At 40.4% G+C, this 23,879-nt stretch overlaps 1 protein-coding gene across 1 annotated transcript in view; it reads left to right on the forward strand.

Annotated features, from left to right (window-relative positions):
• LOC126278873 (dynein axonemal heavy chain 2) overlaps positions 1 to 23,879 on the forward strand; it is a 914,655-nt gene that overhangs the window by 560,828 nt on the left and 329,948 nt on the right. The window contains 1 exon segment of the mRNA XM_049979148.1: positions 4,637 to 4,820. Within this exon segment, the coding sequence (XP_049835105.1) occupies positions 4,637 to 4,820 (184 nt within the window).

Below are 23,879 nucleotides of genomic sequence, written 5' to 3' on the forward strand. Positions count from 1 at the left end.
GACGTACCTGTACCACACCTTAGGTTTGCAAGTCGCCAGTTTATATGTTGGTGATCCAGGAGTGTTAACGATCGGTCTCTGGCAAAACACTTGGCCTCTCTGCTCCAGCCACACGAGGGGGAAGACTGACACATACATTAAGGATTCACGGAGAAGCCCTCGGACATTGACGCACCAGGTACATATAGTCGGCGCCCGCGAGTTTGACTCCAGTTCACCACCATCAATGGAGGGTGAAGCGTTGACAATGCCAGCCACTCGTGCTGGCGAAAGTCAGAAAAATCATTAGATGAACGCCGGCCGAAGAACCCGAGACAGGAGCCAATACACAGTTTGTCAACAAGTGGTCACAAAAGCCTTAACAATTTTGAATAAAACTTTTTGCTGCAGTAAGTAGAAGAGTGTAGTGCAGTCATTGGAAGGTCACAAGAACCTTTTGTCGTACTAAATAGAAGATTATGATATGATCATTGGAAGGTACTACTGAGTACCTTTTTTTGTAAAAAGTAGCAGACGATAGTCAGCCAGATGTGCCAGGTCCCTTTAAGTAGATAGTAGTTTGCATATACATGAAGTTTCAGTTATAAACAAAAGAAAATGACAAGGGCAGAACTAATGGCATTAAAACTCCTATGGCCTTTTCAGTTTGAAAGAAAAATAAGGATAATAGTAACAAAGAATAATGATAAAAAAAGGATATCCACACCTTATGTAGTTCATAAACTAGTAGTTTTCAAAAGCAAACCAGTAATCGTTGGAACATTTTGAGTGGGCTAATAACTAATTAATGAGAAGAAAAAGCAACAATGATTAACACTAATGTATTTCTTATATAGTTGGTAAAAAAAAAGATTCCTCTTGTGTTGTTTCATAAGTGAATTGGGTGGCCTACAAATTAGAAACGTGCTTCCTCGTGAATATGGGTCTGCATGTACTTGGGTACAGAATTCAAGTGAGTTAATTGCTGAAATTTTATCATAAACATTGGTGTTAACAAAACTTTCTGTATGCTTATCATCTGCAGATGAGCATGCTTGTATAGAAGAAGTTTTTCTATAGTTCTGATAATAATTAAATGAAAGCAAAGTAATTCCAAAAGAAATTATTTGTATGTAGATGATGTACGTTTGCAAGTATTTGTTTTCAAACAATGCAAAGTCCAGGATGGAATCTAACTACATTATGAGAAGGGAAATTGCAACTCCCCATATAGCAGAGATGCAGAGTTGCAGATAGGCACAACAAAAAAACTCTCAGAATTATAGCTTTTGGCCATTAAGGCCTTTGTGAACAGTAGACACACATATGCACATGCACGCACACTCACGCAAATGCAACTCACACACATGACTGCAATGTCAGACAACTGAAACCACAGTGGTTTCAGTTGCCTGAGACTGCAGTCGTGTGTGTGTGTGTGTGTTCCATTTGCATGTGTGTGTGTGTGTGTGTGTGTGTGTATTTTGACAAAGGCCTTAATGGTCTAAAGCTATAATTGTGAGAGTCTTTTTGTTACAAGTATTTATTTTGTATTTTATTATTTATTTGAAGGCTCTTTGAGCAGTGTGCAATGCTGAAGTTCAACACCATACACCCCAATGTCACAGCAGATGCCGCATGGAGGTATCAACACTGTATGGAGTGCCAGGAAGGACCTCAGAGTCCTCTGTTATAAGAAAAACCATGGAGGAGCCAGATAACAATTACAACAAATATGTACAAGGGTTATTTCAAAAGTCCTGCACATTGAGCATGCCCAACCATTGTAGTGGTGTTATGAAGTTGAAATTCATGTCAGTTGTGAGAGAGACTGTAGGTGTGATGGTTATTTATGTGTTTGCTGGTTTGCGTGTGTGTGTGAGATGAGTAATTAAGTTTTAAAGTGGAAGCCGAAATAAAATTGGTTCAAAGTAACTGTGGTGACCTATGTTTGTACATGAAAAAAGAATTTCTATGTGGAAAAAAACCTTACAAGCATTTACAGCGTTTTGAAAGAGTTGCTTGGGAATAATGTAGCGGATTATATCACATTATCAGTATGGTTTGCTCATTTCTGTGAAGGTCAAGTAAGCATAGTGGAGAACCCAAGAATGGAAGGCCATCAACTGCAACAAATTACACCTCTCATGTTATTGTTAATGGCGTTTAGAGAGACGTTTGACAAAAAATGTGAGAAATTTGTATAAGAGGCCAGGTTGCCTATCACTTCAGTTTACAGAATCATAACTGAAGAGCTAAGGATGCAAAAATTTGTGCCAGATGGGTTCCACATGATCTGAGTGAAGAGCAGAGAGCAGATTTGCAAAAGAATCAGAGCAGAATTGCTTCGGCATTGAAACTTTGTGGCAGATTAAAACTGTGTCCCAGACCAAGACTTGAACTCGGGACCTTTGCCTTTCGCAGCCAAGCACTCTACCAACTGAGCTACCCAAGCATGACTCACAACCTGTCCTCACAGCTTCAAGTCTACCAGTACCTCGTCTCCTACCTTCCAAACTTCACAGAAGCTCTTCTGCAAACAATGCAGACCTGGCACTCCTGGAAGAAAGGATATTGTGGAGACATGGCTTAGCCACAGTCTGGAGGATGCTTCCAGAATGAGATTTTCACTCTGCAGCTCATTTGGTAGAGCACTAGCCGGTGAAAGGCAAAGGTCCTGAGTTTGAGTCTCGGTCTGGCACACAATTTTAATCTGCCAGGAAGTTTCATATCAGCCTACACTCCGCTGCAGAGTGAAAATCTCATTCTAGAAACATCCCCCAGGCTGTGGCTAAGCCATGTCTCCGCAATATCCTTTCTTCCAGGAGTGCTAGTTCTGCATGGTTTGCAGAAGGACTTCTGTGACGTTTGGAAAGTAAGAGATGAGGTACTGGCAGAATTGAAGCTGTGAGGACAGGTCGTGAGTCATGCTTGGGTAGCTCAGTTGGTAGAGCACGTGCCCGCGAAAGGCAAAGGTCCCGAGTTCGAGTCTCAGTCTGGCACACAGTTTAAACTTCCAGGAAGTTCCATATCAATGCACACTCCACTGCAGAGTGAAAATCTCATTCTGGAAACATCCCCCAGGATGGGGCTAAGCCATGTCTCCGCAATATCCTTTCTTCCAGGAGTGCTAGTTCTGCATGGTTTGCAGAAGAGCTTTGTGAAGTTTGGAAGGTAGGAGATGAGGTACTGGCAGAATTGAAGCTGTGAGGACGGGTCATGAGTCGTGCTTGGTTAGCTCAGTTGGTAGTGCACTTGCCCGCATAAGGCAAAGGTCCCACGTTCGAGCCTCGGTCCAGCACACAATTTTAATCTGCCAGGAAGTTTCATATCAGGCACACTCTGCTGCAGAGTTAAAATCTCATTCTTCTTCGGCATTATTGAACAGAAGGTGAACACTTTCTGAAAAGGACAGTTATACTTGATGAAACCTGGATATGAGATTTTGAGACAAACTGAAGTCTCATTCATCACAATGAAAAAGTTGTGACTCTTCACGCCCAAAAAAATTCTGCCGTCTTCAGTAAAGGGTGAAGCTGATGATGTTTGTGTATGGCACCAGGGGGCACCTGTAAGAGTCACATACTAGAAGTTGTTCTGCAAAATGTATTGCACCCAAAACTTTGTCGAAGAAGGCTTGACGTACTTTCAGCATGTGATCTCATTTTCCACGATAACTGATAACCACATATTGTCCTACCAGTGAGAGACACACTCGACAAATATGGATGTGAAAAATACTTCCCCATCCTCCATACAGTCCTGGTATGTGTCCACCAGACTCTGATTTATCTCTCAAATTGAAGAAACTACTAAGTGGAAAATGTTTTGATACAATTGATGAAGCTTCCAGTGAGCTGACCCAAGTAATCAGGTAGCTTAACAATGTAGATGCCATATCTTGAATACAAAAGTTGCCAATACATTTGGAAGCTGTCATAAGCAATAATGAAAATTATATTGAAGGCTTATAAGAGGTATTTTGTAAAATAAATTATTTGCTTCAGTTCTCTCTTACAGTATGTAGAACTTTTGAAATAATCCTCACATAATGGGAATTTATTTAAAACTTCTAGTTTCTGTATGACCTTAGTCACCGCTCAAGTCAGATATTAATTTTAACCATACAGATATAATAAAAGTTTATTGTTATTTGAAAGAAGTGGATATTATTCAACTCAAACAACAATAGAAGATAATTATCTTGTTACGATTAAAGGAGAAAAATATGCATAATTGGTTCCACCTTTCACGATTCACTTCCAGCAGCTGATACAGAGTACATACACAACTCGTATCTTCCCACACCCCACCCCGTTTATCCCCCTCCCCCCATAGAAAATTACTATAAATAATTCATTATTTGCGTGATGATATGTGCCAGCAAAATGAACTTGCTTTTGTTCTACTGATTTGAGCATTTTTTTTTTATTACATAACACTTTCATACCACATTTCATTTATCAGTACTCTTATATAAATGTGTTTATGTTTTCATTTCAATCAGTGAGTGTTCAGGTTTCATAATGTTGTGTCCATAAATATGTATCTGTACTCTTTTAAAAGGTTTGACCATGTTTGTGATTATGTTACTTTTTTAGCTGTTTACACGTAGCCCATGCTTCTGTGGCTGGTGTATAAATTTATTTTCTTATAGGACATGCAGCTAATGGCAGCAATGGGTCCTCCTGGTGGTGGTCGCAATACTATTTCTAACCGCTTGATGAGTCGGTTCAATCTTATAAATATGACTTTCCCGAGCACAACTCAAATCATTCGAATTTATGGCTCCATGCTGACCCAGCAGTTATCTGATTTTGATGAAGAGCCGAAATACATTGGTGAGATAACTTCTTCATTTCTTTAGGGAGTGTTTTTTTTATGACAGTTCCAATGAGATATTTATGAAATGAATAATGTTTGTATTTTTTTAAGTAAAAATATGATACTGCATGTGAGAAAGAACATTTTCAGAGTGGTAAATTGGGTACACAGTATGCAAAGCATGCATCCTTATGTTTTCGTTGGGCAGTGATATATCCATTAAATTTCTTCTTCTAATTGTTCAGCCATTTACGTGTCACCTGTCTTCAGTGTGAGCCAACATACTGAGGATACATCATTCACACTGCTCTTTTAAACCAATGCATCGTGACACTGGCACACAAGTTTCGTGGCCATTGATTGGTGGCAAAGAAGTATGCATAAATTGAATCTGTGGTAGTGTGGTCAATCCATGGTAGGATATTGATGTATCATTATGAACTTCACTTTACCAATGTCTTAGCAAGTTTCGTAAGAGAGGTGCAGTATTCCTTGATTTGTCAGAGCCAAAAATAGTATCTCTATTAATTAAATTCTTTTCCAGACAAATTTCAGCTGCATCTTTCACTACTGAGTCCCAGAAAGATGATGCTGACACCAGAATTTTGATATTATCATACAGTATAGAGTGACTGGTGATAATGTAGTGCTCTGGCACAACCGTTTTGTTGAGCTGTAAGAACCTTGTGTATCAACTGTGTTCGGTGCATCTTTTGTATACTGTATGAGTAGCAACTACTATAGTTCACATTTCAAAACTTTCTGACCCCACTTGAGTTTGGTGTTCATATGATTACCATCATTATCATCACTGTACAATTACAGTTTCATGGATACTGTTAATCAGTCTCTTCCACTTCCTTCTGTCCATATATAACCTGTCACTGAGAGATCATCCATGTCCTTCCTCTGGTAGTGACATAATCACGATCAGGTCCATTGAACAGGTTCTGTGTGTTCTTAAAGGACATTGTCCTTCACCTCTCTTTCAAAATTTATTTGGGCTGTTCTTGTATGCTCCAACCTCATTACATGCACATACCACTGTTCTTCACCTCCTCATTCCTAAACTTATCCATCTTGATATTCTGGATGATGGATCTAATGAATTTCATTTTTGATGTCTGGAGAGATGAAAACTCTCTCTTTTGAAGGTGCATGCTTCTGTACCATATGTCAATATTGGTATGGAATAGATGTTGATCATCACTGATTTTGCTCTTTTCTGGATTTAGGTCATCCCATAAAAGGGTTCTACCATGTTGGTAGAATTTGGAACCACTTTGCTGTAAAACTGACATATACACTCTTATGTGATATTCCCTAAGTTGTAAAGCAGTGGTTAGAAGAAGTTGTAAAAACTTATGGAACAATGTATGGAGACGGTTGCAGAAGGAAATCTTCATATTAATTTATAACAGTTCCATTTGTGTTGAACTACAGTTGCAGTATTACTGAAAACTGCATCATCTACTAAGTCTGATCCACATGCACTACCACAGTCATAATGTAAGTATGTTTCAGTTATTGAAAGTTAAAACCACAAGAAGTCAAAAAACTCAAATTACAAATGTGGCAACTATCATGATAAAAGGCATAGTTTACTCAGAGATAGCACATATTGGAAGAACAGTAAAGACACCACCAACCAGCTGGTAAGGAACTCTGCTGCCCTTCTGACTGCCTCCCACTTTCTGCAGTTCCTCCAAGGGCTTATGGAATCCCAAAAATCCAGAAGGATATATTGCAGGGAGAGTTCCCACCTATGAAGTTCAGTAAAACTGGTATTGGTAGGAAGGATCCCAATGGTGCAGGGAATGAAGCAATCATTGGAGTGAAACACTTCGTGTTGGGCAGTATGTTCAGCAAGTGATTGATCCTCTGTTTGTCAGTGGTCATTCATTCAGACAGACAGGTTGTTAGTAGCCGCATTTGAAGCTTAGTTTGTATATCACTTGACTGCTTTCACAAGTAGGCCTGCCTTTGATGGAATAGGAGATGCCTGGGACCTGACTGGAGTAGGTGGTGGTGGGAGGATACATGGGCACAGGTCTTACACATGGGACTATTCCAGGGATATGAGCCATGAGGCTAGGGGTTGGGGGTGGAGAAAGAAGCACAAGGATTTGCATAGGTTTGGTCGGCAGTGGAATACAATTGTGGGGGGGGGGGAGGGGGGTGTCTTCCTCATTTCAGGGCACAAAGGGAGGTAGTAAAAACCCTGACAGACAACATTTTTCAAATGCTCCAGTCCTGGGTACTACTGAGTCGTGGGAGTAGTGCACCTTCATGGCCAGATGGTGTGTGTGTGTGTGTGTGTGTGTGTGTGTGTGTGTGTGTGTGTGTGCGTGCGTGAGAGATGGTTGGTGACTGGAGAGACAAGATGTAGGAGATCTGTTTCTGTAAAAGGTTGGGTGGGTAATTTCTGTTTGTTGAGGCCTCCGTGAGACCCTTGCTATATTTGGAGAGGGACTGCTTGCGACTGGAGATGAGATTGCCACTGGTGACTCGGCTGTATGGAGGGGACTTCATGATATGGAATGGATGGCAGCTGTTGATGTGGAGGTAATGGTGACTCGGCTGTATGGAGGGGACTTCATGATATGGAATGGATGGCAGCTGTTGATGTGGAGGTAATGGTGGCTGTTGACAGATGTGATATGGATGGAGTTATTGATGCAGCCATCCTTGAAGTGGAGATCATCACTGAGGAAGGTGGCTTGTTGCACTGAGGAGGACGAGGTGAAACTAATGGTGGAGAGGGTGTTGAAGTTCTGAAGGAATGTGAATAGAGTGTCTTTTCTCATGGTCCATATTTCGAAAATGTCATCAATGAATCTGAACCTGGCAAGTGGTTTCTGATTGAAGTTGTTCAGGAAGGACTCCTGTGGCAAGGGGTTTCTGATTGAAGTTGTTCAGGAAGGATTCCTCTGGCAAGGGGTTTCTGATTGAAGTTGTTCAAGAAGGATTCCTCTAGATGGCTTCCTTTACAGGGATACAGATTAGCTGGCTATTTTTCAAGGAGTTCTTGCAGACTAGGGGAGTAGCCATGTACGTAAAAAAAACAGTATGTCACTTGAGGTCATAGATGTATCATGGTACTGCACTGAACAGATATTTGCCGACCGCGGTGGTCTCGCGGTTCTAGGCGAGCAATCCGGAACTGTGCGACTGCTACGGCCACAGGTTCGAATCCTGCCTCGGGCATGGATGTGTGTGATGTCCTTAGGTTAGTTAGGTTTAAGTAGTTCTAAGTTCTAGGGGACTAATGACCACAGCAGTTGAGTCCCATAGTGCTCAGAGCCATTTTTTTGAACAGATATTTGAATGTTGTGCAGGGGCATTTGACTTTAGTGAAACTAAACTTCCAATTGTTGTTGTTTATAGGTCCCCTAAATCTGACTTCAGAGCATTTCTGCTCAAGCTGGAGAGTGCTCTCGGTTCACTTCATATGAAGTACCAGAAATTAGTTATATATGGTGACGTCAATATTAATTTTGTGTATGATTGTGCAAGCAAAAGGATGCTGATAGATCTCCTAAACTCATATGATCTGATGCAGACTTTTTTTTTTTTTTCCCAAATAAGGTGCATTCATTCTTCATTACTAGATAGGCATTCTGTTAGTAAAACTGTGAATGGCCTTTCAGACCATGATGCACAAATTTTAACACTAAAAGACTTTTGTACTCAAACAAATGTCACATATAATTACAAACTATGTAGGAAAGCTAATCCAGTGGCCATAAAGAGTTTTTTAAACCTCGTTAACAAACAAGAGTGGCAGGATGTTTATTGTGCTCATAACGTAGTTGATAAATATAATGCTTTCCTTAACACATTTCTCATGTTCCTCGAGAGTTGCTTTCCATTAGAACTTTCTTAACAGGGTACTAGCAGTAAAAGGCAGCCTGAGTGGCTGACTACTGGAATAAAAATATTATCAAGAACAAAGTGGGAATTATATCAAAATTTTAGAAGTAGTCACAATCAAGCTACAGTAGCCCATTACAAACAGTGTTGTAAATTGCTTAAAAATTTTATTAGGAAGTCACAGAATATATGGTGTGCAAATAGAATACCTAATTCACAGGATAAAACTGAAACCATATGGTCAGTTGTGAAGGAAGTGTCTGGTCAGCAGCACAAGGTTGATGATATAAAGTGAGAAATATGTACAGTATTTAACAGCCATTTTCTTCGCATTGCTGGCGAATTAAATAAAAACTTCTACAGGGACTCACACAACTCTTTTGGTAAATGCCTTTCTGAGACTGATGTCTGAAATACTCCTGTGTGATACTGACAAGGGGGAGATTGAGTCAATAATTATATCACTGAAGACTAATGACTCTTATGGATATGATGGCATTCCTAGCAGAGTATTAAAGTACTGTGCTGCACGTTAATTCTGTGTTTATACATATTAATTTTTCCTTTAAGAGTGGTCAGTTTCCTGAACAATTAAAGTACTTAGTAGCAAAGCTGCTATATAAAAAGGAAGAAAGGGATAATGTAAACGATTTTAGTCAGTGTTCCCTAAAGTTATTGAAAAGGCTGTCTATGTAAGGATAATTGATCATTTATGTCACATAATTTGCTATCAAAAGTACAGTTCGGCTTTAGAAGTCATTTAACAACTGAAAATGCTACATGCTCATTTTCTCTGTAAGGTACTGGATAGATTAAACAAAAGGTTTTAAACACTAGACATGTTTTTTAATTTAACCAAGGTGTTTGATAGTGTTGATCACAAAATATTGATCCAGAAGTTGGACCGTTACAGAATAAGAGGAGTAGCTCACAGTTGGTTCACCAGTTGGTTCACCTCTTATTTTAACAAAAGATAATTATTCACAGTGTTGAGAATGGCTGTGATGTGGTGTCTGAGTGGGGTACAGTCAAATGGGGAGGCAGGGGCAGGGTGCCCCAAGGATCGGTGCTGGGGCCACTCCTGTTCCTTATTTATATAAATGATATGCCCTATAGTATTATGGGTAATTTTAAAACATATCTGTCTGCTGATGACACTACCTTGTTAGTAAAGGATGCCGTGTACAACATTGGTTTTGTTTCAAATAGTGCAGTTCATAACATAAATTCATATCCTGTAGAAAATAAACTAATGCTAAGTCACAGAGAGACTCAGTTATTACAGTTTAAATCAAACAGTGGAAAATCCAGGATGGATTGTAACAATATTAAGAGAAGGAAAGTTGCTACTCACCATATAGCGAAGATGCCGAGTCGCAGATAGGCACAACAAAAAGACTCTCACAATTATAGCTTTCGGCCATTAAGGCCTTCGTCAACAACAGAAAAACATATGCAGTCGCACACACACACACACACACACACACACACACACACACACACACAGACAGGACTGCAGTCTCAGGCAACTGATACCACCAAGTTTACAACACACAGTTCATCAGAACCCAATGTTTTAATTTCACAGAATGAGCATATAATTAGTGAAACAGAACAGTTCAAATTTCTAGGTGTTCAGATAGATAGGAAACCGTTGTGGAAAGTCCATCTTGTTCAAATACTTACAGCTGCCGTTTTTACTATTCGAGCAGTACCTGAAGTAAGTGATCGTTCGACATGAAAATTAGTCTAGTTTTCTTATTTTCATTCACTTATGTCATATGGTCCCCCTCCCGAACCATGGACCTTGCCGTTGGTGGGGAGGCTTGCGTGCCTCAGTGATACAGATAGCCGTACCGTAGGTACAACCACAACGGAGGGGTATCTGTTGAGATGCAGACAAATGGGTGGTTCCTGAAGAGAGGCAGCAGCCTTTTCAGTAGTTGCAAGGGCAACAGTCTGGATGATTGACTGATCTGGCCTTGTAACAATTACCAAAACGTCCTTGCTGTGCTGGTACTGCGAATGGCTGAAAGCAAGGGGAAACTACGGCCGTAATTTTTCCTGAGGGCGTGCAGCTTTACTGTATGATTAAATGATGATCGCGTCCTCTTGGGTAAAATATTCTGGAGGTAAAATAGTCCCCCATTCGGATCTCCGGGCGGGGCGTACTCAAGAGGATGTCGTTATCAGGAGAAAGAAAACTGGCGTTCTACGGATCGGAGTGTGGAATGTCAGATCCCTTAATCGGGCAGGTAGGTTAGAAAATTTAAAAAGGGAAATGGACAGGTTAAAGTTAGATATAGTGGGAATTAGTGAAGTCCGGTGGCAGGAGGAACAAGACCTCTGGTCAGGTGACTACAGGGTTATAAACACAAAATCAACTAGGGGTAATGCAGGAGTAGGTTTAATAACGAATAGGAAAATAGGAACGCAGGTAAGCTACTACAAACAGCATAGTGAACGCATTATTGTGGCCAAGATAGATATGAAGCCCACACCTACTACAGTAGTACAAGTTTATATGCCAACGAAGAAATTGAAGAACTGTATGACGAAATAAAAGAAATTATTCAGATAGTGAAGGGAGATGAAAATTTTATAGTCATGGGTGACTGGAATTCAAGTGTAGGAAAAGGGAGAGAAGGAAACGTAGTAGGTGGATATGGATTGGGGCTAAGAAATGAAAGAGAAAGCCGCCTGGTAGAATTTTGCACAGAGCACAACTTAATCATAGCTAACACTTGGTTTAACAATCATGAAAGTAGGGTGTATACATGGAAGAACCCTGGAGATACTAAAAGGTATCAGATAGATTATATAATGGCAAGGCAGAGATTTAGGAACCAGGTTTTAAATTGTGAGACATGTCCAGGGGCAGATGTGGACTCTGACCACAATCTATTGGTTATGACCTGTAGACTAAAACTGAAGAAACTGCAAAAAGGTGGGAATTTAAGGAGATGGGACCTGGATAAACTGAACGAACCAGAGGCTGTACAGAGTTTCAGGGAGAGCATAAGGGAACAATTGTTATGAATCGGGGAAATAAATACAGTAGAAGAAGAATGGGTAGCTTTGAGGGATGAGGTACTGAAGGCAGCAGAGGATCAAATAGGTAAAAAGACGAGGGCTAGTAGAAATCCTTGGGTAACAGAAGAAATACTGAATTTATTTGATGAAAGAAGAAAATATAAAAATGCAGTAAATGAAGCAGGCAAAAAGGAATACAAATGTCTCAAAAATGAGATCAACAGGAAGTGCAAAATGGCTAAGCAGGGATGGCTAGAGGACAAATGTAAGGATGTAGAGGCTTATCTCACTAGGGATAAGATAGATACTGCCTACAGGAAAATTGAAGAGACCTTTGGAGATAAGAGAACCACTTGTATGAACATCAAGAGCTCACATGGAAACCCAGTTCAAAGCAAAGAAGGGAAAGCAGAAAGGTGGAAGGAGTATATAGAGGGTCTATACAAGGGCGATGTACTTGAGGACAGTATTATGGAAATGGAAGAGGATGTAGATGAAGATGAAATGGGAGATATGATACTGCGTGAAGAGTTTGACAGAGCACTGAAAGACCTGAGTCGAAACAAGGCCCCCGGATTAGACAACATTCCATTGGAACTACTGACGGCCTTGGGAGAGCCAGTCCTGACGAAACTGTACCATCTGGTGAGCAAGATGTATGAAACAGGCGAAATACCCTCAGACTTCAAGAAGAATATAATAATTCCAATCCCAAAGAAAGCAAGTGTTGACAGATGTGAAAATTACCGAACAATAAGTTTAATAAGCCATAGCTGCAAAATACTAACACGAATTCTTTACAGACGAATGAAAAAACTGGTAGAAGCCGACCTCGTGGAAGATCAGTTTGGATTCCCTAGAAATACTGGAAAACGTGAGGCAATACTGACCTTATGACTTATCTTAGAAGAATGATTAAGAAAAGGCAAACCTACATTTCTAGCATTTGTAGACTTAGAGAAAGCTTTTGACAATGTTGACAGGAATACTCTCTTTCAAATTCTAAAGGTGGCAGGGGTAAAATACAGGGAGCGAAAGGCTATTTACAATTTGTACAGAAACCAGATGGCAGTTATAAGAGCCGAGGGGCATGAAAGGGAAGCAGTGGTTGGGAAGGGAGTAAGACAGGGTTGTAGCCTCTCCCCGATGTTATTTAATCTGTATATTGAGCAAGCAATAAAGGAAACAAAAGAAAATTTTGGAGTAGGTATTAAAATCCATGGAGAAGAAATAAAAACTTTGAGGTTCGCCGATGACATTGTCATTCTGTCAGAGACAGCAAGGGACTTGGAAGAGCAGTTGAATGGAATGGTACAATGCCTTGAGAGGAGTATATAAGATGAACATGAACAAAAGCAAAACGAGTATAATGGAATGTAGTCGAATTAAGTCGTGTGATGCTGAGGGAATTAGATTAGGAAATGAGACACTTAAAGTAGTAAAGGAGTTTTGCTATTTGGGGAGCAAAATAAATGATGATGGTCGAAGTAGAGAGGATATAAAATGTAGACTGGCAATGGCAAGGAAAGCGTTTCTGAAGAAGAGAAGTTTGTTAACATCAAGTATAGATTTAAGTGTCTGGAAGTCATTTCTGAAAGTATTTGTATGGAGTGTAGCCATGTATTGAAGTGAAACATGGACAATAAATAGTTTGGACAAGAAGAGAATAGAAGCTTTCGAAATGTGGTGCTACAGAAAAATGCTGAAGATTAGATGGGTAGATCACATAACTAATGAGGAAGTATTGAATAGGATTGGGGAGAAGAGAAGTTTGTGGCACAACTTGACAAGAAGAAGGGATCGGTTGGTAGGACATGTTCTGAGGCATCAAGGGATCACCAATTTAATATTGGAGGGCAGTGTGGAGGGTAAAAATCGGAGAGGGAGACCAAGAGATGAATACACTAAGCAGATTGAGAAGGATGTAGGTTGCAGTAGGTACTGGGAGATGAAGCAATTTGGACAGGATAGAGTAGCATGGAGAGCTTCATCAAACCAGTCTCAGGACTGAAGACCACAACAACAACATGTCATATGGTATTACATTTTGGGGTTACTCTTCCCATTCTAAACGAATATTTTTGCTCAGAAATGGGCAGTTCGGGCAATAAGTTGTGTATGTTCGCGAACCTCTTGTCGACCCTTGTTTACTAGTCTGGGTATTTTGACATTTCCCTCTCAATGTACAGGGTGTTACAAAAAGGTACGGCCAAACTTTCAGCAAACATTGCTCACCCACAAAGAAAGAAAATATGTTATGTGGACATGTGTCTGGAAATGCTTACTTTCCATGTTAGAGCTCATTTTATTACTTCTCTTCAAATCACATTAATCATGGAATGGAAACACACAGCAACAGAACATACAAGCGTGGCTACAAACACTTTGTTACAGGAAATGTACAAAATGTCCTCCGTTATCCAGGATACATGCATCCACCCTCCGTTGCATGAAATCCCTGATGATCTGATGCAGCCCTGGAGAATGGCATATTGTATCACAGCCATCCACAATACAAGCACGAAGAGTCTCTACATTTGGTACCGGGGTTGCGTTGACAAGAGCTTTCAAATGCCCCCATAAATGAAAGTCAAGAGGGTTGAGGTCAGGAGAGCATGGAGGCCATGGAATTGGTCCGCCTCTACCAATCCATCGGTCACTGAATCTATTGTTGAGAAGCGTACGAACACGTCGACTGAAATGTGCAGGAGCTCCACCGTGCATGAACCACATGTTGTGTCGTACTTGAATCAAGACATCACCAACAATGCCTGCCCAAACGTTCACAGAAAATCTGTGTTGATGACGTGATTGCACAATTGCGTGCGGATTCTTGACAGCCCACACATGTTGATTGTGAAAATTTACAATGTGATCACGTTGGAATGAAGCCTCATCCGTAAAGAGAACATTTGCACTGAAATGAGGAATGACACATTGTTGGATGAACCATTCGTAGAAGTGTACCCGTGGAGGCCAATCAGCTGCTGGTAGTGCCTGCACACGCTGTACATGGTACGGAAACAACTGGTTCTCACATAGCACTCTCCATACAGTGACGTGGTCAACTTTACCTTGTACAGCCGCAACTTTCTGATGCTGACATTAGGGATATCTTCAACTGCACGAAGAATTGCCTCGTCCATTGCAGGTGTCCTCATCGTTCTAGGTCTTCCCTTGTCGCGAGTCATAAGCTGGAATGTTCCTTGCTCCCTAAGACGCCGATCGGTTGCTTCGAATGTCTTCCTGTCGGGACACCTTCATTGTGGAAATCTGGCTCGATACAAACGTACCGCGCCACGGCTATTGCCCCGTGCTAATCCATACATCAAATGGGCATCTGCCCACTCCACATTTGTAAACATTGCACTGACTGCAAAACCACGTTCATGATAAACACTAACCTGTTGATGCTACATACTGATGTGCTTCATACTAGTACTGTAGAGCAATGAGTCGCATGTCAACACAAGCACCGAACTCAACATTACCTTCCTTCAATTGGGCCAGCTCTAACATGGAAAGTAAGCGTTTCCGGACACATGCCCACATAACATCTTTTCTTTATTTGTGTATGAGGAATGTTTGGCCGTACCTTTTTGTAACACCCTGTATATATTTTTTACTGTCATTTCTTGTTAACAATAGCAGCTTATTCACAAGAAATAACAGCTTTCACTCAGTTAATACTTGGCAGAAATCCAATCTACATTCAGATCACACATCCTTAACTCTACTGAACAGTTTTTTCATGGGTTACTCCTTCTATTCTGTTGAGTAGTTCCTTGAAAAATTAAGATGCTGCGTATATTGTTGATTGCATTTACTTAAATCTATGGCTTGATTTTTTTGGGTTCATAAACATTTTACTTTATCTGTTATTACTTTTATGTTGTAATTTCATGTACTGACACATTCAATGCCTTGGGGATTTGCTCCTCAATTTGGTCCTACGAAACTAGACATGTAAATGAAATAGTAAAATAGGGTGGCATAGGATGGTGCCATGCAGGTGCCCCTAGCTGTACCACAGATCTGTTTGTAGATGATGTCTTCAAATGAGATGTAATTGTAGGTGGGAATATTGTTGGTCATGATGGCCAGTGAGAAGGTTGTATGTTGTTCAGTAGTGGCAAGGCCATGGGCGGTAGGGATATTAGTGTAGAGGGAGTTGGCATCAGTAGTGATGTATCTGAGTGGGGGCACAGTAACCAACCAGATGGGGCATCCTGGATGGTTGGTTTTATGGAGCAGGAGGTAGGAGTACAGGGAGTTGTAAAATTGAGGAGAGAGATACAATTGGGGGAAAGGTTCTGGGATGGGCCTAAGGATCTGAGAATGGATTGGAGATCCTGTTGGATTTCTGGAATGGGTTCACTGTGGTAACATTTGTTAGCAGATGAATCTGACCAGTGGTGGAGTCCCCACATCAGGTAATCCATTTGGTTCACAAACTTAGTGGTGGAGCCTTTTTCAGCAGGTAGAATTACGTATAAGGTCAGGATTAATGTTTGGTGATGGATTGCAGTTCTTTCTGTGGATGTAAGATTGGTTTCTGTGTTGAGGGATTTGGGGAGTGATGGTGAGGCAAAGTTTGAGGTTGTGAAATTCTGGAATGTTAACAGAGTGTGATTAGAGAGTGGTGGGGGTGGATCACAGTTCGACGGAGGAGTGAACTGAGTCAGGCGGTATTCAGCATTGATTTTGGGTAGAGTGTGATTTGTAGGGATGGTGGCAGAGAAGTGTTTCCACTATTTGGACTGTGAGAAGAAGAAAGAGAGAAGGTCTTTAACAAGTCCAGCATGATTGAATTATAGGTTGTGAGTACAGAATGGCGTATGCAAAGTATCAGAACTCAATATTTCAAGAAGTTTGACATTTAATGAGAATGTCAAACACAGTGAAATGAATAAGGGATGAGTGGCCATCCAAATAAAAGTGAGACAAAGGCAGGAGCATCATTGGCTGAAGTGAACAGTGAATGACAATTCCTCAGAAGTTGTTCCTCAGTCTTTCCATTCAGTTTAATGAATTGTTCCTTCCAATCCATTCCTTCATGAACAGTCCACCTGTAATCTATTCCAATATAGCAGGAAGACTAAAATATTAAGCAAACACAATTGATTTATTGCTGGAGATTTGGTGGCCAAGTTTGAATACACACTGCATCTTTATAATCCCTGGTGAAAGTTCTTGGGGGATGAAGTGCATACTACTCACAGGAATGAATAGTGTGAATGAGTGTGGAACTTATAATGCTGTGGCTTTATAATGCCTTTGAACCCTATACCAGTTCCTTCTTCAAAACCATCTGGCAGTTTTTCTGTTCATGGGTAACTGTGGTTCAGTCTTCTTGATGATTTCTGCTCCTGTTTTACTTTCCATCTGAGGGGCCTTACACAAGTCAGAATCTTAACTACTTCAGCCTGACCATTTACATTGTCCAAGACAGATTGTTTTACTGTTCTGAAAACTGTTTTCTTATATACACCATACTTGGAGGTGGTATCCATGGATTATTCCACCAAAATGTAAGGCTGATTATGTCTGACCCACTTTTCCTGTGAGTATCATAATAACCATTATCTTGATCAAATCAATGGTGTTAAATTACATAATCCACTTTCTACCATGATGTTAAATTTGTTTTGGGAGAATTTAGATCAGAAAACTTCTTTTTTAAAGCTGTTAGTATTCTGGAGGCATTTTGACGAGACATTCATAGTGAGGCCTAAAGGAGTGTATAAATTTTATTGCTTTTGTGGAACATCTCAGTTCTATTCGTGGGAATATTAAGTTTTCTATGGAATGAGTACTATCAGGGATTTGTCTCATGATGTCAAATGAGGAGCTACCTGATTGAGAGGTAGCGGCTCTGAGGTCAGAATGTTGACAGTGGCCAGGAGTGCACTATGCTGACCCCATGCCCCTCCATACCTCATCTGATGATGAATGATTGAGAGTGACACAGCGTATGGTCAGCTGTCATGGTCATCTGGGCTTGATCATGAGGTTTCCTTTTTGCATGGAATGAGAGAAGAATGGAATCTACCATATTTTGGTATGTTGGTTTGAGTTGGAAAGAGATTGAATCCCCAACCATTCTGTTTACAGTAAGTCCACTGATACAGAACTGTACTTGCAGTTGTCCTATGGTCATCATCCCTTACAGGCATCTACTACACTCTGGCGGAAAGTGTTAGATAGTCACGTAAGAGGGCAATGGTTGTACAGTGCACCAATGGTATTATTGAACTTTTGTTCCATAACCCATTTGTTGTCTGATTGTGGCAACTTTTAGGATGACGTGGTAATGGTAAAACTAGTGCTTGTCTTCAGATAATTGGACAACCAACTTCTTTTGCCGAGGAAGTCTTTTATGGCACTACATTTGTTCACTGGAAATTCCATAGAGTACAACAAAATTTAGATGCTGGTATTACATACCTTGCTCTGCTAGTCAATAGAGAGATCTGGTTATCCAAATGTCTCTCTGCTTTTCAAATCAATCAAATAGCAGTTTTTTCCATAAATGTGGTATTTAAATTGTATATAAATCAGATTTGAGTAATTTTCTGATATACTGTCTTATAACTTTTTACAGTGTAATTGAATCTGAATATGGTACTTCTGATTGAACAGAGGAATTCATCTGCTCGTCAAGTGGCAGGAAAATGAATTCATTCATGCTGTGTAGGAACTATTTCCAAACTTGTAGCACAGAATTAGCATGCTCACTGGCATCACAAAATGGTTCATGAAATTTCTGCAAACTGAACATAAAAATTTCCGTGTCTATTAGATAGAGGGAATACGCAGGCAGGTGATGTCACATAGCCTCTGAATATCAGCAGAAATCGATCAGATGTCATACTTGTGACAGTTCTTTCATTGTGTTCATGCAGACTCACTTATAAAAATTATTGGATTGAAATTACAAAAAATTAATGCAAAGAAAAGAATAATTCATTAGCATGCTAAAGAAAAGTTCTGACTAATTTAATTTTTTCCCATTTTTAAGGTAATTGCGCTGACATCCATACATGCTTTTTTAATTTACATCTACACTATTGTAGTATGTATTTCTCTGATGAGGAAATGGCGAGCTCATTCAGCTACTAATAAGTGTTTTTGCTTTCTTTTTGGAAAATTTGTTTTTTCCTTGGTGCAAGAGGCTTTAGGTCAAATTAATGATGTCAATATTCTTTGCCTTGCAGTTGCTTGTTAGCTTTTAGAAAAGTCACAAAAACCATGGATATGGCAGCATTCTCACAATACATTATGCAAACTCAAATAGTCATATGTTGTCTTTCGCATTCTCAAGGCACCATATACATTCACAGATCAATTCTGAATAATGATATTAGCGCAGAAAGTAGCATAGCTTCTTGGAATATAGCTTGTGTAGGATTATCATGAGGCTGATGATAAGGTGACACCAGCTTCAAATCACTGCGGCACAATTAGAACACCACATCATTAATCATTGAAACAAACCAAATGCGAATCATGGTCCTTGCATTTTTGTATCTCACAGCTATTTTTACAAGCTTCTCTAATCGTGAGGAACTACTTTTTCTTTGCATATAAGGTGTTCAGGGACATTTTATGTGTGTTAAAAGGAGTTGGAATGCCCTATCTTGAGAGTATTAAATTTTGTTATTTGGCTCCCCTGTATTTAAGAAACCATTGAAGCAATTGACATAAAATTTTTACAGGACATTACATGTAGTATTTTGAGTCTACTTAAATACAATCATTGCATTTCAGTCACTGCTTTCAAAAATACAATTTTTTAATTACACTGTTAAAATTATGTGTAATTTTTTGTACTTTATCCTAAATGATTATAATTATACCGAAGATTATGTTTTTCTTTTAGTTCAATATACTCAGGATATGTATGTTGCCACTCCGTGAAAAATTGGTTACTCTACTCCTAGCAGTTTTAGAGATTTTTGAAAAAATGCAAAAGAAATTTTAAATTTTCAGGGTCACTTCTAAAGTTTCAAACAACTGAAACTTCTTAATATGTGCTTTGTTTTTTTATTTTTCTCATGCAGAAGCACACTGCACCATACTTTGTATCATCCTCCTGATCTTTTCCAAGATTCTTCTTCTTTTCTTCTTTCTGTGCTCCTTAGTGGCCAATTGTGTTACATATGCGAACATTGTCCATCAGTTCAAGTTCCTTGGTGGAGTTTGCTTCAGGATTAATTCCCATTTGCTATAGAATTTTCACCCTACCAATGTTGACATCATTAAAAGCATGACGGCATCACTGAGACCCCTAATTTAGTGTCTTCATTCCAACAAAAACATGTTTTAGTAAGCAAGTCTATATGAGAGTGTTGAAAGACTCATTTGGATTTTGAGTTTGACCATGCAGACACTTCTTCAGTACTTCAGAATTTTCCAAGTGTCTGTAAACAGGTTTTATATCATGACCGCTTCTGGGATGGAATGTTTATGTCTGTATGAGCTGTTTGAATACTGGGCATTACGATAATTGCACCAGGAATATGGTCCAGGAGGGCAAAGTTGGTGTATTGGTTTTCATCTGTGGACAGTCTGTGGAAGAAGGTAGCCCATATTGCCTGCTTCATTTTCAATGAATCATGAGTATTACTTCTAATGGCCATCCCACAATATTACTGTAGTTCATCAATAATGTTGTCTCTCAGTCTGCCTCTTATGGTTTTACCATCAGAAAGTTTCTTGTCTCTCACACTTTGTTTCAACTTCCTTAACCTGGTGCCCCTTCTCTTTTTGACATTACTGATACACTTCAGTTTTTTGATAATTTTATCACCAAAAGGCTGAGCAGGGGACTCATAGATGGGGATTCATAGATAGACTAAAAAATTCAATAGCTGCAGAGGCATCCATACCACCACTTGTTCCTTCATAATTTCAGTCACAGATATGTTCTTCCTCATTTCCTGACTTATATTTGTAACAATGTTTTGTTACAATCTGGGAGTGCATACTTTTCCAGTATCCACACTAGTAACCATAGCAATAGAATTCTCAGACAGCACCATCAGAAGTTGCTGGTTTGTCAGTCATACCATCGTTTATTTCATCAGCTTTGTGTGCAACTTCATTGACTCACATGCAACAGATTCCACAGCAGTTCCAATAAAACCAGTATAGTTGTCGATTTTACAAGGTGGCCATGGCATATTCATTGCAGCACACATCGTTTCTGGTGCAGTCTGTCCTTTGCCAATAGCTCTCAATTCATAAAACCACCTGACATTAACTTCAAAAAAATTATCTTATCACTTATCAGAATTCCAAAATGAATGAGTGTATTTACAAATAGTACAATCAGTGATAAGTTTCCTGGCTAGTCCTATTGATACCTCACTGTCTCCGTGTAAACTAACTGGTCATCCACATACTTTACAACTGACACATTCACCAAACACCTTTGTTTGGATGTTTAAATCTATCATTATATAACCTAATGATATGAATATAATCTAATCTACTTTTTACGTAACTGTATTTTTCAGAAAACTGAGTTTCACAATATTTTACTCTAATCCTCAAAGCACTGATGGGTGTTACTGACACGTTGGGCTGTGTTTTGTTGTCTTTAATTTACATGCCACATTTTGTACACAATGTTTCCCTTTCTTTGAAAATCTGTTACAATGAAACCCACATTTCTTAAACACTTTGGTTTGGTGAATACTTTACTTTTCGAGAGATGTACATGTTTATTTATCACATTCCTGGGGGGGCAAAAAAAAAAAAAAAAAAAAAAAAAAAAAAAATAGCACTTCCACATACAATGTGTGTTTATACTATGAAATGATATGATACTTTTTTGACAGTGCTACAAATACAAACAACATAATTTCACCTTCATAGCACTGCAATCTACAGCTTCCCATATAAAAGTTACTAATTGTATTAATTTTTGAAGTAAGTCTGTTACTAATCAATAACTATGGCCAGATTATACACTCCTGGAAATGGAAAAAAGAACACATTGACACCGGAGTGTCAGACCCACCATACTTGTTCCGGACACTGCGAGAGGGCTGTACAAGCAAAGATCACATGCACGGCACAGCGGACACACCAGGAACTGCGGTGTTGGCTGTCGAATGGCGCTAGCTGCGAAGCATTTGTGCACCGCCGCCGTCAGTGTCAGCCAGTTTGCCGTGGCATACGGAGCTCCATCGCAGTCTTTAACACTGGTAGCATGCCGCAACAGCGTGGACGTGAACCGTATGTGCAGTTGACGGATTTTGAGCGAGGGCGTATAGTGGGCATGCGAGAGGCCGGGTGGACGTACCGCTGAATTGCTCAACACGTGGGGCATGAGGTCTCCACAGTACATCGGTGTTGTCGCCAGTGGTCGGGGGAAGGTGCACGTGCCCGTCGACCTGGGACCGGACCGCAGCGACGCACGGATGGACGCCAAGACCGTAGGATCCTACGCAGTGCCGTAGGGGACCGCACCGCCACTTCCCAGCAAATTAGGGACACTGTTGCTCCTGGGGTGTCGGCGAGGACCATTTGCAACCGTCTCCATGAAGCTGGGCTACTGTCCCACACACCGTTAGGCCGTCTTCCGCTCACGCCCCAACTTCGTGCAGCCCGCCTCCAATGGTGTCGCGACAGACGTGAATGGAGGGACGAATGGAGACGTGTCGTCTTCAGCGATGAGAGTCGCTTCTGCCTTGGTGCCAATGATGGTCGTATGCGTGTTTGGCGCCGTGCAGGTGAGCGCCACAATCAGGACTGCATACGACCGAGGCACACAGGGCCAACACCCGGCATCATGGTGTGGGGAGCGATCTCCGACACTGGCCGTACACCTCTGGTGATCGTCGAGGGGACACTGAATAGTGCACGGTACATCCAAACTGTCATCGACCCCATCGTTCTACCATCCCTAGACCAGCAAGGGAACTTGCTGTTCCAACAGGACAATGCACGTCCGCATGTATCCCGTGCCACCCAACGTGCTCTAGAAGGTGTAAGTCAACTACCCTGGCCAGCAAGATCTCCAGATCTGTCCCCTATTGAGCATGTTTGCGACTGGATGAAGCGTCGTCTCACGCGGTCTGCACGTCCAGCACGAACGCTGGGCCAACTGAGGCGCCAGGTGGAAATGGCATGGCAAGCCGTTCCACAGGACTACATCCAGCATCTCTACGATCGTCTCCATGGGAGAATAGCAGCCTGCATTGCTGCGAAAGGTGGATATACACTGTACTAGTGCCGACATTGTGCATGCACTGTTGCCTGTGTCTATGTGCCTGTGGTTCTGTCAGTGTGATCATGTGATGTATCTGACCCCAGGAATGTGTCAATAAAGTTTCCCCTTCCTGGGACAATGAATTCATGGTGTTCTTATTTCAGTTTCCAGGAGTGTATATCCGTCTCATGAACAGAATGAAGTACGAAATTCCATTGAAATGTACTTTATTTCTTAGACACTGGTGCCTTAAATATAAATAGTGGCTCTGTCCAGGCAGCTTTGGTCTGCTATGACAGTATAAAACTAAGAAATAGTTAAATTTTCCATTTACACTGTTTGCTTTATAAATTTCTCCTCAGTGTTCTTCCTAAAATTTCTCTCTACACATTGCGATCAAGCCATTGTTTATGACTCTGCAATACAAACTTTTCTTCTATTACCTGTACCTTACTGGTCTGTATATTTTATTGTTAACATTTGTCCTGCATGGTCAAATAAATTATTGTTTTTATAGACATGTCACTACCACCTTGTTGGACCTAAAAACAGATTGTAGGTTGGTGTTGCACTATGTTGTTCAATCCTCATTGATAAATTATTGCTGGAAAAATACAAAGCTGGGCGTGATCAACTCTAGGTGCCCTTGATCAGTACTATCTGACAGAAAATCAATAGTAAAATCTTCACAAGTGACGATTCTCCAGTTAACTCTGGATAACCTATTACAACTGATTCTAGAGCTGCTTTCATTATTCTTAAAATACTTTTTGCTGGTGGCCTGTAAACTGTCAGTATTACAAGTTTTATATATCCTCACCCACTATTGTGCCACAGTATTCAAAGATCTGGTCAACACAGCATTCATTCATGTGAAAGGTGTACAGTATTATAATATTAGCTAGTACCTACCACAATAAATCTGAGGACTTTCAGTGATTTCCATGTA

Source organism: Schistocerca gregaria, chromosome 6 (genome assembly GCF_023897955.1).
Source record: "Schistocerca gregaria isolate iqSchGreg1 chromosome 6, iqSchGreg1.2, whole genome shotgun sequence".
NCBI lineage: Eukaryota > Metazoa > Arthropoda > Insecta > Orthoptera > Acrididae > Schistocerca > Schistocerca gregaria.